Source organism: Lotus japonicus, chromosome 5 (assembly GCF_012489685.1).
Source record: "Lotus japonicus ecotype B-129 chromosome 5, LjGifu_v1.2".
NCBI lineage: Eukaryota > Viridiplantae > Streptophyta > Magnoliopsida > Fabales > Fabaceae > Lotus > Lotus japonicus.
Genome location: NC_080045.1, coordinates 12,529,996 through 12,547,881, shown reverse-complemented (window position 1 = coordinate 12,547,881; position 17,886 = coordinate 12,529,996). Strand labels below are relative to the sequence as shown.

The window sequence follows — 17,886 nt, the reverse complement described above, 5'->3', positions numbered from 1 at the left end:
GTTCGGGCTATTGAGCCCACCCCACTCATCGAAAAAAAATCTAGCATACCAATTTAAAATGAATTGCATTGCCATTTTTTTTTATTTTCATAAAAATTTAAGACTTTGAAATATTCCAATTTTAGAAAGAATTATATATAAATGCAATATGTTTAATTTTTACCAGAAAATATAAATCATCAGAAGTAAAATAATTTTTTTTTTCAAAATTGAGAATTTTTTTTTAAGATAACAATATTTGAATGTGATAAATTTCTCTCAAAAATTAATAACTAAGTAAAAAATTGCATTCTTTTTTAAATAAAAGACTTGTGGGAACAGTTATAAAAAATTTTATGTAAAGGTACACAAATATTAAAAAGATCAAAAAATTTAAAAAAGAAAATGTAAAATTTTAAGATTATTATTCTAACTTATAATAAATTCTCACTATTTTGTAACGAAAATAATCTCAATATTCATGTATAAGAATTTGTTTAATCTTTATTTTTATGTTATATGTACATGATTGAAATCTTATTTATTTTGGCCCCCTCAATTTTTATATCCTATTCCGCCACTGGTTGGATGGTTTCATTGGGTTGACCCGGAACATGTGCACCCCTACTTTTAACCATCTCCTTGTACCTTTATTCCACTGTGAAGTTTACTTATAAGAGTAGCATTCATTATTTGTAAAAAATATTCAATACTACTAACAAAGTCTACCACTGTTGATAGATAGTTGGTCTACTCCATATAATGTAATCTCATAACATCAAGGAAATTTTAGTCTGATGATCGTAGGCTTTGCAAATAAAAATATTCAAAAATATTTGTTAATGTTTAAATCTACCAAAGAAAAATCTAGACCTTTGATTTAAGTCTAAATCCATCTTAAAAGACAAACCCTTAGGCTTTGTTTGGATTGGGGGAGGGGGATGAAGTGGAGTGGAGTGGTGGGAAGGAGGGAGTGATCCATTGTTTGTTTTATTTAAAATAGGATGGAAGGGAGTGGTAAGTGATGGTCCAACATTCATCATGCTCCATTACATTCCATCAGATTTGCTCCCCCTCAAATTGGATGGAAAGGAATGAAAAGAAAAATTGGTCACTTAATTAAATTATGAAAATACAATTCTACCCATAGTAACCTCCATGCATAACTTCTCCTAGTTGGTGCCCTAATTTTCTCCCATCACGTAACAAAATCTGGCGGCAGATGACAAAAGCCTCGCGCCTTTTACCTTGATAATACTCTTTCACCCATTCTCTGTTGCTGCCATCGTTGTTTGCTCCTTCTCTTGGCTTTCCCCTTTGCCCTGCAATTGCTCTCTGCTGCAATCTTTTCCCTTGGCAATGTGAGTTTTTTTTGCTCTACTTATGAATGACATTCCAATCCAATTTTTTGCTTACGCTTCATCTGAATTTTCCTGGGAGTAGGATCGGTTTTTGAACTTGTGTTGGTGCGGCCTCTTCTTGAACTGTACCCAGTCATGTTCTGTCTCAAGGCTTGTCTTTGTTCTGTTTTTTTTTTTGCTTTTAGTCTTGCTGATAGTTTTATAGCAGAATTAGAATTGTTGCAGAACTCTAGATTGGGTACTGTATATATTGTAATTTTGGGTTGAGGGGTCCCTAGCTTCTCTTTTATTTATATATTACATTAGCTTACCAAAAAAAAATCTTGGAGTCCTATACGGATGAATTATGAATCTGGTTTGCTAGAGAGATTGATGAATTACACAAATGTGTCACTTGCTTTTTCAGGTTGTCTTTTATTTTAAAATAAGGGTAATATAGGAATAATAAAAATTATAACTCATTCCGTTCCGTCCATTATCCAAACAATGCAGTGGTAACTTTTTTCCGCTCCGTCATAAAATATCCAAATAATGGAATGAAATTTGTATTCCATTCCGCTCCGCTCCATTCCGTTCCATTAAATTCCATTCCGCTCCGCTCCACTCCATTATGTTCCATCAATCCAAACATAGCCTTAGGCCCGTACGCGAGTAGTTTAAGTTAAATTTTGATATTAGTTATCAGTTTAAATTTTTAATCGTTTTTGGTTTAAGAAAATTTGTTCTAAAATTTACAAACTTATGGTTGTCGTTGTTAGACATCTTCTACCAACATAATCACCAACTAACGTAGTATTGTGGGTAGTGGTGGATCATGGTGGCAATATGGAGTGTAGGTGCAAATGGTGACAATGATGGTGGTGGTGGAGGATGCCAAAGAATAGAGGTGGATGAATGGTGAATGATAGAAATACTGAATAGTTGATGTTGAGAATGAAAACTATTGATGTGTATTTCAAAAATTTGTTACATAAATTTTAAAAGAAAAGACATCATCAATCCTCTTCTTGTGTTTTTGTTATGATCCTAAAGAGAGCATAGTAATTTTAGAAGAGTGTTTGTCGTGAAATAAAGAAGTTACTCATTATTCCACAATTTAGATAAGAAGATTTTTTTATTGTCAGGTGAATTTTTTTATTTAGCTCTCACTTCATAATATTTAGTTGAATAATTAATAGATATAAAAGAAGAAAAAATAACATTTTTTCGAGAAAAATGGTAAGGCTAAGAGAGACAATTCTAAACCTACCGGACATAGTTCTAATGACATAGGTTGGGGAGATTGTCTCCTCCAATTCTCGAGTAGGAATGTCTACCAACTTGAAATTTTTGTTTGTAGAGGGATTCAAACCCACACGAGGTGAGACTCAAACCTAGATATAAAAGAGGAGATAATATCACTTTTTTTCGGGAAAAATGGCTGAGAGAGACACTTCTAAACTTATCAGACATAGTGCTAATGAGATAGATAGGGGAGGATTATCTCCTCAAAAGAAATGTCTACCAACTTAATAACCTCACACCATTAGGTGAGACTCAAAGCTAGATCCTAATGTCCAAATGCGTCAACCAATGTCAACTGAATACATAAGAGTCTCATGTGAAGTTTCAAAATGAGAAAATCTTGACCCTCATTTATGCCATTGTGGTCACCATCAAACTTAATTGAGCAAGCAACAAGTCAACAACTCCTTATTGTAAAGTAAATAGACAATGAAAGTGGTTTGGTACCAAATCTTTTCTGGATGTTGGCCTTAACCAATTTGGATTGACAAAGGCCACATACCTTGTCTGAAAACAAGAAAATTGCAAACCAATCCTTTAGCTAACCAACTAGTAATAAATCACCATTATTACTAATCCATATGATTATTTATTTATTTTATTATCATCTGCTCTGAACCCTTAAAGCGTGCACAAGTACACATTTGAATTTTGTTTAGTGGCTAAACCGCACTTCATGTTGATATGCCAGAATTGAAATTAAAAATAATTTAGCCAAATAATTTCACACATCGTGGAGCACACAAATCCATTATAACTTTGATGCTATTCACCTCAAAGTCATAAAAGATATGACTAAATTAACTTCCCACTTCCTAGTTTCTCACTTGGTCAGAGAATCCAAAGATGCTGCTGAAATTGGACGAGTTTGATGACCACAACACATGGAACCAAATAAATTACACCCCGACAAGAACAACAACAACAAAGCTGAGAAAACCCAAAGCTTCAAACTTGTTTAATAATAGTAACAAACAAACAATGGCATTAACTAGTTTCTTTCTTCCATGTGTATGATCTAGCAAGGTACATTTTTCACATATATGATAGATATTAATATAACCATAGAGCTAAAGAGATTCTCTCTAAGCCCCGTAATACAAATGTGGTCAAAAAGGAAAAGCAAGAAAAAACTTTCTAGAACTATATCCTATTCAACTTAGTGTCTGTTTAGTTTTCAATTTAAAAGCGTTTTCACCAAACTGAGGTTCAAAACTCTTTCACGTTTGGGGTATTGGAATGTATGATCTCGAATTCTAATATCCCAAACGGACTTCCAAAGTGAAAACCAAACACAACCTTAATAGTAAGAACAAGGTGATAAAGTAAAAAACAGAGGGAAATGACTTTGACTGAGAAATTAACTCGAGAGCATGTGGAGTGCATTTATCAGCAAAACCCAAACTTGTCTTTTTCCCTGAAATCCTTTACCTCAGGTTCAAGTTTCTGTGCGGCGATTCTCGCCGGCTCCGATTTGCACCGTGTAAGAACCAGTGGCTTAGCAGAATCACCCTCTGTTTCATCTTCTTCTTCTTCTTCTTGGTCTCTTCTCTTCAATTCATGAACCTTTTCTGACTCCTTTAATCTCTCTCTGAACGAATCTTCAAGCTCTTTGAAGAATCGCAACTTTTCCTCCATCTTTTGGTCTTTGTTCATCCCTTCAACGGAATCACTCTCACTGGGTCTCTGGGTCTCAGAGGGTACTCTGTTTTCATGCTCTGTTTCTTCTCCTTCTCCTTCTTCTTCGTTCCTTAACGGAGAACCCCAGAATCTACAAGCTAGAGATGAAGAACGATAAGGTGCTGATCTGCATCTCGTTAACAACAAAGCGTTTCTCGGTGGCGTGGTAGAACAAGAAGAGTTACAGACAAACGCGTTGGCTTTTACTCTGTTTTCAATTTCTGATTCATCGTTTTCTGACTCGTCGTTTTCACTGTCACTGAAACTTGACCCGGTTTTTTTCGTTGAAGCTTCTTCCTTTTTCCTTCTCCGGAAGAAGCAGAAGAATCTCCAATTGGGCTGAACCGGTTTGCATTGGCAGCAAGAACCAGGTTTGGTCTTAAAAATGCCGCAAAACAGAGCATGTGGGAACCAACAGCAGCAGCAGCGGCGGCGGGAACTGGTCGGAGCTCCGGCGGAGGAGGATGAGGGTCGTGACCTTCTAGCTCGCACTTGTCCCATGCAAGTGACTTTAGGTGAAGAGGGTTCTAGTGCTTCAATCACAGTGTTGTTCTTCTTCCTGAGGAAGACAGTGCTGCTTGAAGACCTTGACCTTCCTCTGCTTCTGCTCCCTGTGCTGGTTCTCAAGAACCTCATCAATGGCGGTGGGAACTTCTCCGTTCGACCAGGACTGGAAATGGGTTTCGTGTGTAGCTTCATGATTGTCAATCTTTGCTGATTGTTCTTCAGAGATGATGATTGAGGAGTGTTCTTCACCCACCAGTCACTCTCCTCTGTTTTCTTTCCTCTGTTTTTCTCTGTTTTGTTTGTTTGTGTTTGTATTGTTGGTGGAGAAAGAGCAAGAGAAGATAATTATACTCCTATATCCCTTTCAATTTTCACCCTTTTTCCCCTTCTCTCTCTTTTCTTTTCCACTTTTTATGAAATTTGGTACACTTGACTTTTTGTTGCTGTGCTATGCTATTTAGTGAAACGCACTCAATATGATGTTATGGTTTGATTCAGACGGGGAAGCTTGTCACAAAAAACAAAAGGACAAAGAAGAAAACTATTAATTTTTATCAATTATTTTAAATCTAACTAATATGGTTGGCGTAGTGGTTCAGCAATTCACCCGTTAAGTAAGTGTTTAGCGGTGTGAATCTCAACTCTTGTGAATAGAGAAAACTCATTGGATAGCCCTTTATCATTTAGTGCTCTGATTGTGCAGTGAGAGATTAGTCTTATAATTGTCGACGGTTGAAATATCTTGCCCAAAACCTTTTTTTTTTTCATTTCAAAAAATCAAAATTGTACTCATGCGAAGATGATGAGAGTTATCGGGTTCAAAAAGTATTTATAGTATATTTGACCTTTTAGAGTATAAATATCTAAATATTTGGATTTTATAAATACGTGACTCTATTATTTTTCACTCCAACAAACCTCAAGTTCCTTTTTCAAAATTGAGTTTTTTAATAATTAGGATTCTCTTTTCATTTTTCTTAGGATCACACGAGTGGATGTGTGAATCTACTAGGAAGATTTCTTTTTGATATGTATTTGGAGGTTGTGTTTTGTAATGTGAGGTTCTCCTTGCCCTACCTCTCGAGGTTCTTCTTACTTATTTGTCTGGGACATGGTTGTGGGCTTGTGGCGTACCCAATAAAATATACCTATATTTATTACCTTATGCATAAATATATTTGGAAAACTCATATGCATCTTGCTACTTAGCGAAGCATATAGTATAGGGCCTCAGTTTATAATTAATAAATGATTTTTTTTGAAATTTAATTAATAAATGATAATACCATAATGTTATGAATAGGATGACCATTGAACGAGTCCATGTACTCTTATCTCCTTATATTTAGTCCATTGACTAATGCTATAAATATAGAGAGGTTGCATCAAGCAACATATCCCTATTCACAGTTTCTCTCTAGACTCTTGCTTCTCTGTACCTCTTCTCCTCTATATACTTGTTTTACCCACTCTTATTCTAAACACGTTATCAGCACGATAGTCCTCTCATTTTTCAAACAAAATGGACGTTCCTGCTGATGTTACCACCTCAAATGGTGAAGATGTTTGTCTCAATGATTGTGTAATCACGCACACAATACTCAATGATAAGTTTTATTTTTCTTTTTTGGTAATGCAAGAAGCAAATGTCCGTACTATATCTGGTACTACAAAAATGAATGAAGGCTCCGGAAGAGCTAAAATATTGTTACATAGAGGAACACAATTGAATATTGAGAATGCACTATATTCCTCTAAATCTCATAGAAACTTATTAAGTTTCAAAAATATACGTCAAAATGGATATCACATTGAGACCATGAATGAAGAAAATGTGGAATATCTTTGTATCACAAGAGTGATATCAGGGAGAAAATGAACACTTGAAAAATTACATGCATTCTCATCTAGTTTATACTACACAAGAATTAGTATAATTGAAATAAATGCTACTGTAAACCAGAAGTTTGCATATTTTTCTATTTAGTATGACCGGTTAGGTCATCCCAGTTCCATTATGATGAGAAAAATAATTGAAAATTCATGTGGACATCCATTGAAGAGCCAGAAGATTCTTCAAACCAATGAATTAACATGTACTGCTTGGTCCCAAGGGAAATTGATTATTCGACCATCACCAACAAAGTTGGGAGTGAATCACTTCTATTTTTAGAACGGATACAAGGTAATATTTGTGGGCCAATACACCCACCATGTGGACCATTTAGATATTTTATGGTTTTAGTTGACGCGTCAACAAGATGGTCACAAGTACCTTTATTGTCTTCTCACAACTTGGCATTTGCTAGATTACTTGCCCAATTAATTAGATTGCGAGCACATTTTCCTGATTATCCAATCAAGAAAATACGCCTTGATAATGCTGGTGAATTCATATCTCAAACTTTTAATGACTATTACATGTCTAGTGGAATTGATGTTGAACATCTTGTAGCACATGTTCATACACAAAATGGACTTGCGGAATCATTTATTAAACGCTTACAGTTAACTGCAAGGCTATTAATTATGAGTTCAAAGCTTCCAACCTCTTCCTAGGGACATGCAATATTACATGCTGCGACATTAATTCGCATCAGACCAACGAGCTATCATAAACACTCTCCAATGCAAATGGTTCATGGTCAAGAACCTAATATTTCTCCACCACAACGCACAAAGATAGGCCCTCAAAGAAAACTAGGGATATATGTTGGATATGAATCTTCTTCTATTATAAAATATATTGAACTCTTAACGAGAGATCTATTTACTGCTCGATTTGCTGATTATCATTTTGACGAATCAGAGTTCACGATATTAAGGGGAGAGAATAAGCAGTTGGGAAAGAAAATTTATCTGGAATGAATTAGCATTTTCTCATTTTGATTCTCGAACAAAACAATGTGAACTAGAAGTTCAAAACATAATTCATTTGCAAAATTTAGCTAACCAATTGCCAGACGCATTTGCCGATCCAAAGAGAGTTACTAAGTCATATGTACCAGCAGCTAACGCTCTATTAAAGATTGACGTCCTCGTTGGACAATCTAGTGTTGCAAATGAATATACCACACGCCTGAAGCGTGGCAGGCCTGCAGGTTCCAAAGATAAAAAAACCTCGAAAAATAAAAGGAGATAAGAACCAAGATGGCATAAACGAGGATATGATAGCTCCGGAAGAGCAGCAAGACATAATTAAAAGTACAAAATGTCAAAAGAAACTCAGGTACCTGAAACTATTGAAAATGATGAGATTTAATTATGTCGTGAATAAAGTAAGATGAGATCGAAACAAAGTCAACATTGATGACATTTTTGCACATAACACAACACCAGATGTGTTAAACGATAATGATGATCATGAGCCAAAATCTGTTAATGAATGCAAACAAAAAAATGATTGGCAAAAATGGAAAGACGCAACTGAGGCTGAGTTAAAATCATTTGAGAAGCGTAAAGTTTTTGGGCATGTAGCCTGTACACTTGAGGGTGTAAATCCAGTTGGATATAAATGGATTTTTGTACGGAAAAGAAATGAAAATGGTGATATTGTCTGATATAAGGTAAGGCTTGTTGCCCAAGGTTTCTCACAAAGGTCTGGAATTGATTTTGAAGAACCGTACTCGCCTGTGATGGATGCAACTACTTTTCGATACTTAATTAGTCTGGCAGTACGTGAAAAGCTTGATTTGCGCTTAATGGATGTTGTTACAACTTATTTGTATGGATCATTGATACTGACATCTATATGAAACTCCCTAAAGGATTTAAGTTGCCTGAAGCACACATTTCTAACCCTCGGGGTGATTATTCGATTAAATTGAATAAATCAATCTATGGTCTAAAGCAATCTGGGCGTATGTGGTGTAATCGCCTTAGTGAGTACTTGCTGAAAGAAGGATATAAAAATGATCCAATTTGCCCTTCCATATTCATGAAAAGGTATGAGCATGAGTTCGCCATAATAGTTGTTTATGTCAATGACTTGAACATTATTGGAACTCCAGAAGAGCTTCCAAAAGCTGTAGATTGCCTAAAAAAAGAATTGGAGATGAAAGATTTGGGAATAACTAAATGTTGTCTAGGCTTACAAATTGAGTATCTAAATGATGGAGAATTTATGTATCAAGATACTTATGTCGCAAAGGTACTAACAAGATTATACATGGACAAATCACATCCATTGTCTACTCCAATGGTTGTAAGGTCATTAGACGTAAATAAAGATCATTTTAGACCTCGAGAAAAGGATGAAAAATTACTTGGTCCCGAAGTACCATACCTTAGTGTGATCAGAGCATTAATATATCTTGCTAGTCATACTCGACCTGATATATCCTTTTATGTTAACTTATTATCAAGATATAGTTCTTCACCTACATGAAGACATTGAAATTGAATAAAACAAGTCTTTCGTTATCTTATAGGCACAATAGATATGTGTTTATTTTTTCCTTATATGTCCAAGATTGACCTAATTGGTTATGCAGATGTTGGATATTTCCCAGTCCCACATAATGGGAGATCTCAAACAGGTTATATGTTTACTTGTGGTGGAACAACTATTTCATGGAGATCTACGAAACAAACTATAACCGCTGCATCACCTAACCATGCAGAAATATTAGCATTACACGAGGCAAGTTGAGAATGCGTTTGGCTGAGATCTGTGATTCAATGCATACTCGATACTTGTGGTTTGTCTTCTAGAAAGATGCATCCAACAACCATATATGAAGATAATACCGCATGCATGGCTCAAACAAAGGAAGGATACATCAAGGGAGATAGAACAAAGCACATATCACTGAAACTCTTCTTCACTCATGATCTACAAAAGATAAATCTAGAACCCTAACCAGAACCGCCTCCACCATACAAGTCTCATCTACCGTGAGGAGATGACCTCCTCAAAACCCCAACATACTTTCAAGAACTCAAAACTAGAAATGAATCCAGAATCGAGAACCGTGGAGGAACCATAACCTAAAATTACCTTTGCCATGACAAGATCCTCTTTGTTGCGATGAGACCCCCTGATTTTACTGGGATCAGATCTTCAACCTCCATTTCTTCTCTCTTCCAATCATAAACTTCAACTCCTTAGATCAGATAAAGGAGGAAGTTGTTGAAGAGATGTGAATGAGGGGATGAAACTTCTCCACTTTATCTCCTCATCAAGGTCAACTTCCACAATTGCAGGGCTGGCCAGATCCAGGACAAGGAGAGAGAAAGGGTGAAGACGACATTGATGGCGAAGACGACGTTGATGGTTAAGACGGTGGGAAGAGTTGATGGTGGTGGAGTTTGGACGAGTGAGACGTTGATGTGATGATGAAGACGATGAAATCATTCACGTGATGATGAGGATGTGAGGAGCATTTATCTAGTGATTAACCTTATTATCGGGTTTTTATTTACTGAATTTGTTTTTTTATTTTATTTAGTGAATTGGCATCCTAATAGAAAAAAACGTTAGATCCACGTCATAAAAGCGCCACATAGGCAAACACCGTTAGTAGTTGGATGGCCAATTGACGGATGAACCTGACTTTCACGTAAAAAATGTGAGGACCCAAATAGTTCATTTTGAATATTAGGAGCTAAATCGCACAATCACAACACTTCAGGGACGGAAAGTGCAACTAAATCTTCTCTGTATATCAATTTTTTACTCGTTGAATAATTTTGTTGATTTTTTTTTGGAAAAAAATTGTTTTATTCGTACTTCACTTTTTTTTTATTTTATCTCTTAATTACAATCAATTACTATTTTGACTCGAAGGAGGAATTAGTCAACAATTATTTTATATTATGTCCAATACTTTTCGGTCAAATAGAATTATATCATTTGGGGATTCGCACCACTTTTTGACAGCATTATTAAAATTATTTTCAATGTTAAAATATTATTTTTCTTAACGGACTTTGACCATGTAATTTTGACGTTCGTGCATCTAGGTTAATTGGGAATGCCTATTAATATGAATGTTCATCGGTTTAGCAGAGTGGAGTTGGAATTAGGAAAAACTGAACACACAAAAAAATGATTTTTTTATTCTACTGCAATTTTTCGATACACTGTTGTGTTCCCTTTGAGCAATCCATGGAGTTGTTCTTGTATCCTAACTAGTTCATGTGGAGAGTTAGCGGGAAGTGATGTTGTATCCTAGAGGGTACTTATTGTTAGGCAATCTGCACTGAGTAAATTACAAGTAATGGCGAAATATTTTTAAGCCCGGTGTTATACACGCCGCCTCAACCAATTCGATAAGTTTTTATTTTCTTGTTATTTCTCTTTAAAATATTTATAATTCTATTTTGTGGGAAATTTCCAACAAGTAACTTTCTTGTCTTTCTTCCAACAAATAGTTTGCTTGTCTTTCTTTCTCAATGTTTTCCATTCCAGTGAGCACCAAGCAATCAACTTTTCAGTGGAATTCACAACAACAAAAAAATGGATGGAAAAAAACAAACTCATGACTCAAACACATAACCAAAATCAATCAAACCACTTCATTATCAAAATCAATGATTTCAAAATGAGGAATACAAAAGATATCTCTTCATGAACCTAAATATGAGATTATTTTCCTCGCTTCACAGAGTTCATTAATCAAGGTCCCGTAAGTGACCTCGTTCAATTGAAACCCTTAGAAACAAGTTTTCATGATATTTCAGTGCTTTCACAACCTCACCACTAACCTAAATTCCTTTGATGTGTGCGTTCAGGGTTACGATGTCAAGGGACAATAGTTTTGTTTGAAGATCTTTCTCAGGAAAGATAAAGCAAGGGCCACGCGATCCACATGACAGTAGCATATAATCGAGATGGTGAGGGTGAAACCGCAACAGGTGATTCCCATGAACTCCAGCTCAGAGCAGAGCAAAGATGGCAGTGGGGTAACACTTCGCCTTCACGAGGATTCTTAGAACCCTATTGAACTTGAGCACATGGGGATGAATCTTGTCAGGTTCCTTATTACACCTTTACTTTCCCTTTTAGCTTCCCATGAATTACTTTTATGCCTTATATTTTTTTAAAGTGAGTTTTTCATCCATCGTGAGTTCATTAGAAGTAAATCAAGAAGGTTCTACTTCGGGGGCGGGGGAGGATCGTCGGTGAGCATCCGAAAGGGGAAAGCCATGATGGGATTCTCTTTTAGAGCATCCTCGGTGAAAATTTCAGCACCAATACCATCATCACCGACGGCCGGCAGAATAGGAGGAGAGACACTACGTGTAGGGGAGTGAAAGGAAGCCTCTTCGAGTGGGGCATGGTCACGACGTGGACGAGCACAGAGAAAGGGTGACGACGGTGAGAAAGTGCTCAAGGAAGGTGGTTAGGCTTGGGAACAAGGGGCTTGGGACTTGGGAGAAATTGCATAACAAATGACAATGGTGGGGAGTGTCGACAACGGCGGCGGAGGGATGAGTGGTGGTGGAGCTTATGAGATAGGTGATGGCTATGAGGTGATGATAATGAGCGGAGTGAATGAAAGAGTGAGAATGAAAAATAAGTGATGAGGGCATTTTGGTATTTCAATATTTCAATCACGCATTTCAATGCAATTATTTGGTGAACCACAATAGCTCACTAATTTAGAGCCCCACAAAGCCAAATCCATTAGAATGCATTCAGACCCTAAACCAAATACACTATTAGGAATTGCCTCTTCATATAGTTTGAGTTTTTAAAAGTATTTTTAAAAAAGGAAAAGAAGAATTTCAGAATTTATAATATCATCACTTTTCAGCCTCTCGTTTCCTCGTTCAGTCACAAATCCAACAAACAGTTAACCTAAGATCGAGAAGAAAACGATAAAAAAATGAGGAGGCATGAGGGAAGTGAATGGTTGTGGGAAATTGGTGATTTTTAAATTGGGATGAGTAAGTAAAAAATGCAGCACGCAACCCTCCAATAAGTGAAGTGAAACCCCACCACCACCATGGCCTTACAAACCTTTTCAGCAATGTCTCAACACACTCAACCATGGATTCGGCTAACAGCGCTGCTTTCCAATCCTACTCTTACCAGAGCCTGTTTGAATACGGACTAAATGACACTTATTTAAACTTATCTAATGTGTTTTTTAGTAGAGAAGCTCCGATAAGTACTTTTTACTCCGTATCCAAAGGGATTCTTCTTCTCAAAGTCCTGTACATCTACTTTTGATAACATGGCTCAGACCCATAATCTGCCCAACAAATAGAACAACTAAAGTCAAGAAAAGTCTGAACAAGGCAAGGCACCTTTTTCACCTCCTGGCACTCAAAAATTTGCTTGACCTTTTAACATGAATTGCCCCCAAGTCATTTCAGTTCAGTACAGTCCCAGAAAGTAGAACATAAAATATATCAAATAATCAGACCCATTGAACTACTATTATATCAATAAAATTTGCATGTTCATGGGTTAATATCCAAGAATGAACAATCAATATCCAAGTACAAGTTGCTAATTTGATAGCTGTATCTATTTAAATTAATACGCATATACAAACACTACATTAGGCCTAATAATTAGCTTCTAATCTGAAGAAATTGCCTACTGAATTAGTGCTTTATCTGTCTGCATACAGAATTGTTTCTGTATGCTACAGAGGTCAGAGTCTTCTTCACATGTAACACAAGCCAGATTCAGAATCCAACGGTCTTTTTGCCCTGAGAACTGATTGCTTGGACTTAGATTCCGCATTATTGTTGTCGCAATCGCTGATCAGAGTCTGAGTTTCATCATCTGAGAGATAATTAAGCAGAGTCAGACAGCTTCGGCTAATAATGCCTACTGATACAAAAATTTACAATGAAATACAGCTTCAAGGAGATAAAGCAGCATTCCATAGGCATTGCATATTGTCTATAAATAAAAAGGATCAAAGTAGAGATAAGGACAATAATCTTGCATAGGCATTTTTTTTTCTCACAAACCCTTCACCCTCTAAGATGAACACATTCAGAACATTTAAAACAAACAAACAAATAAGACCAAACTGTAATCCAATGAGTTGCATGCAAGCCTATGAGGAGTTTGAGAGCATGAAAATTAAATATGTATTACATGCCTGAAACTGCGGATAGCGAAAGCTCAGTAAGGCGTTTGACACAGTCCTTTAGTGCCTGGAGTTCAGCTTCTTTCTCATGCAGCTTGGATTGAGCCTGGTGCAATTCAGATTCCAGCTCAGTGATCTGGTCTTCCTGCTGTTTAATGAGTAATTGGCTTAATTTCTGATTTAATTCGGATGCCGACACTCCATGGGACTGCGAATAGTTGAAATCCCAGTCATCTGTTCCATCGCTATCAAGCTGCAAAGTATTTTATCAATTAAAACCAAGCTGAAATCATGAAGATGAGAAGTTGCTCAATCAAGCAAAACCTTATACCGAAAAAGGTGAACTAAATGGGTGCCTAGTGGTTCCCCCTCCCAAGCTGCTGTGGGAGGTGGCAGAGAATTAACAAGATTTAAGCAGTCTAAAAGCATATTTCTCCAATTATACATTAATCTGACCACAATAACTAGACATAAAACTGTGCTTCATCAATACATATTCTCTAAAGAAAAAGAACATATTACATTCAAGAGAAAAAGAGAAATGAAAAATATATTGCACTGTAGAATTGACACCACACACAACTATCTCAATAAAAGCAGAAGCTGGAGACTACATAGAGGGCATATTTATATTTATATTAGGAGTGTGGGATAAACAAAAGAAAGACTACCCAAGAAGTTCACCTTCTCTAATTCTGGCTTTATTTCTTCATGGCGATGGCTGTCAATAGTGCACCCAGAAAGCTTTTGGAGTTCAAATTCTAGTTCTGCTTCCAGTTGATCCATTTCCAGAACCCCTGGTTCTGATTCTTCAGTAAGAGTACTACTTCCACATTCACCACTGTCTCTGAGCTCACTGTTTGTCTTGGTGAGCATTAGTTCATGCCTGCCACTCATTTTGCGAGAGTTCATATCACTATTGCCAACAGAATCCAAATTTTCATGAGCACGGGATGATTTTCTTCTGTTGAGCTCAGATTTTAGCTCCTGAACAAGTTTAGCTGTCTCATCCATGGTCTTGTTCAGCTCATCAATCTCAGCTTTTCGTGCAGACATCATAAACATGATGCCGAAGCTAAGTCCCAAACTAAATAAGGAGTTACCTGAAGGAAACAATGGAATGCTAAGCTCACTTTTCGCAGATTTAGAACAACAAAATGTCATGTTTACAAAGAGAAAGACATTAATTGCAATGTTCAATACTTGTATAACATAGATCAACAACTAATTTAGCTATTAGTATGCGAAAATGCAGATAAGTAGATAGTGCAGTTCCAATAAAACTGCCAAAACAACAGCACACCCCAGCTAACAAACAAACCATAACAACTAATAAGAAAATATGGACACAAAATTCATAACAGTATGACAAATTCGAGTCAACTGAAATTGATTAAGCACATTCATCCTGCAGTTTATTTTTTCACTCACAAATTCAAACACTGTACAAGATTCTGAATTGCGGTCTGCAACCACAATTGCGGCAGCAATGTAACCGGTTTTGATGCTCCGCAACAGCATCACAACCGCAATTGCAGCCGTTTCAACCCACATTTGCCCGCAATACAGCCGCGGCCCAACCGCAATTTAAAACCCTGACTGCAGCCACACTCTTTACCACTAGTAGCAAGAGGAATCGGTTAAAGACTTGGTAATTTTCATGTTATGATGAGTTTTTTTTATTAATATTCCCATACCCACACCAATACACACTTTTCCTATATTGAAGAATTACTCAATTTTATGCCATGATGATAACAACAATCACATGCATAGTTTCTGGAACATTTTCCACACATAAACCTTCAGTTGCTGATCAGAATATTGCAAATTACAACAGTTACAATAACATTGATCAGAAAAACTATAATCTCTACACATCAACACACCTAAAATACCATCAAAATTTTCAAAATTCAATTACAACGTGCATAACCCAATAGAAAAAAATCGATCATTACAATGATCTGACCTTCAGGAGAACAAAGTGGAGCCTTTGCAGGAGCAATGTTGTTGTTGTTGGGATTTTTCCTTTTCCTCCAGCAAAAGAGTTGTCTCAATCTATGACCCTTCCTCTGCTTAGGCTTAGAAGGAGACCCGTTTTGGGTCAGAGAATCGCGTTCGGAGGACTCTGATTCATGATCGTTGGGGTCGTCGGCATTGGCATTGTGATCGGTGTTCCTGGGGGTGAAGAAGCGGTTTGTGGCGAAACAAGTGGTTCCGGCCACCGCAACGGCTACGAGAAGGTGCCACATTGATTCAGAAAAATGGGAGGGAGCAGATTTCACTGTTACACGCCTAATTACTGATGAGTGATGAGTGTCTGTGTTTAGTTTGCAGATTGAAGATCGTGCACTGTAAAAGAGAAAAGTAAAAGGGGCTAGCCAAGTTTATAGTCAATGTAAAATAAGTCAAATTTGACTTTAGTCCCTTGGCGATACGGTGCGAGAAAAGTTGAATCAGCTAGACTTTGAATAAATAGGTTTAACCTACTTTAAAAATTTAAAAGTCTGGTGGTTTCTCCCCCGCCCGAGCTAGAGGTCATTTTGTTGAGGGACGTTCTCATAGCAATGTAGTGTTTTTTAGCTTTAGTTTATTTTTCGATTTATCAAAAAAAAATATTAAGGTCTAAGCCTGACCTGGGTTTTAATGGAAATTTGGTGCCTACAAATTTTTAATGCTCGGAACTCGAAACGTGTCTTATATTTCTCTTCATTACTGCAGGATTGTTTTAGTTTGTCTTTATTGTTTGATAATTGCTCTTTAGTTTATGAGAGACGTTAGTTTAATGTTGTGGCCGATTTTCTTGCACGGGAGGCTAGGTCTCGTATGCATAAGGTATGGGTTGAGAATTTTCTCCTTGATTTGTTGAGTGCTGATGTACCGTCTTTTGACTATTATCAATGAAGTGTTGGATTAACCGGAAAAAATGATAATGTATATTTATATTAATCATATATTTATTTAAATAGGCTGGCCTATTAGGATTACAAGACTTTTTGAGTGACCTGAGCCTAACATTTTTAGCTAAATATATAGGCTTTTAAAAAAGTTTAGGCATTGTTTATTTATTAATTTGGTCTGGCTTGATCTGAGCCTGATGTAGTCTAGATTATAGGCATCTGCAAACGGTTTAGTATATTCTCATCAGTCATCCCTACTCGACCGTCAATGTAAAGTATGGAAATTGTCCCTTCATTTTAAGAAATAACCCATTGTTAGTCCTTGTTGAACTTCATTCCTTCTTCTTCATCATCCATAATATAGTCCATCGTCCATATTGTATCATCTTCATCTTTCCCTATTATGAATCCTTGAACACGAAACAACAAAACCCACAGTAAAATTAACAAACACAAGAATCTCAAAAACCCTTCAATAGTAGTAGACATCTTCCCGGACCCTTCAACCATGAAACCCAGAGACCTTTATTCCACAACAAAAAAAAACGATATCTTCTACCCCATCCGATCATAGAAAACCAACCCTTTCTTTCTCACATTCCATAATCTTCATCTCTCATCTCCTCCTCCCTCCTCAACTCGCCCACGTCAAAATCAAACTCGAACTCACACCCTCTTCGAGATGACATTGAACGAGCACACCCGTGACTCGAATGTCTCTTCCAATGACCCGCACCGATAGTTTTGAGGGGCGAATTCAAGGTCCCGATGGAGATGAGACCTAGAACGGTGGCTGTGGTGGGGGGTTTATCATCAGGATGAGAGCTTTAGTTAATGGAGACGAAGGATGTGGTTTGGAGTTTCTTCGTCGGGAGGTTTCTTCGTTCACTAGTTTCAGTTGTAAGGATATCTAGACTTTAACGGTTGATGGTTTCGATTGCAGGAAGAACAGATGCGATGTTCTCCATTCCTTCATGAAACATATTTAAAACCTCTGTAACTCATGCTCATCAAATGTGGAAAAAGAAAAGGTTAGGGTTAAGGCATTCCACATGAGAAAAATGTTCAAACTTTGACGCGATCTCTTCTTCTCTGTTTCTTTGCCTATGCAGCGAA

The 17,886-nt window shown here is 36.8% G+C and overlaps 2 protein-coding genes across 2 annotated transcripts; both read right to left on the bottom strand.

The window, feature by feature from the left end:
• Positions 1 to 4,013: 4,013 nt before the first annotated feature.
• LOC130719082 (uncharacterized) lies at positions 4,014 to 5,003 on the bottom strand. The gene has a single exon (XM_057569725.1). It carries the CDS (start codon positions 5,001 to 5,003, stop codon positions 4,014 to 4,016), a length of 990 nt encoding a protein of 329 aa, XP_057425708.1.
• An 8,167-nt stretch (positions 5,004 to 13,170) lies between these two features.
• LOC130718462 (uncharacterized) lies at positions 13,171 to 16,215 on the bottom strand. The gene is made up of 4 exons (XM_057569056.1): positions 15,840 to 16,215; positions 14,552 to 14,970; positions 13,880 to 14,120; positions 13,171 to 13,554 (listed from the first exon to the last, which is right to left on the bottom strand). Exons 1-4 carry the CDS (start codon positions 16,120 to 16,122, stop codon positions 13,433 to 13,435), a joined length of 1,065 nt encoding a protein of 354 aa, XP_057425039.1. The 5' UTR covers positions 16,123 to 16,215; the 3' UTR covers positions 13,171 to 13,432.
• Between the last annotated feature and the right edge of the window lie 1,671 nt (positions 16,216 to 17,886).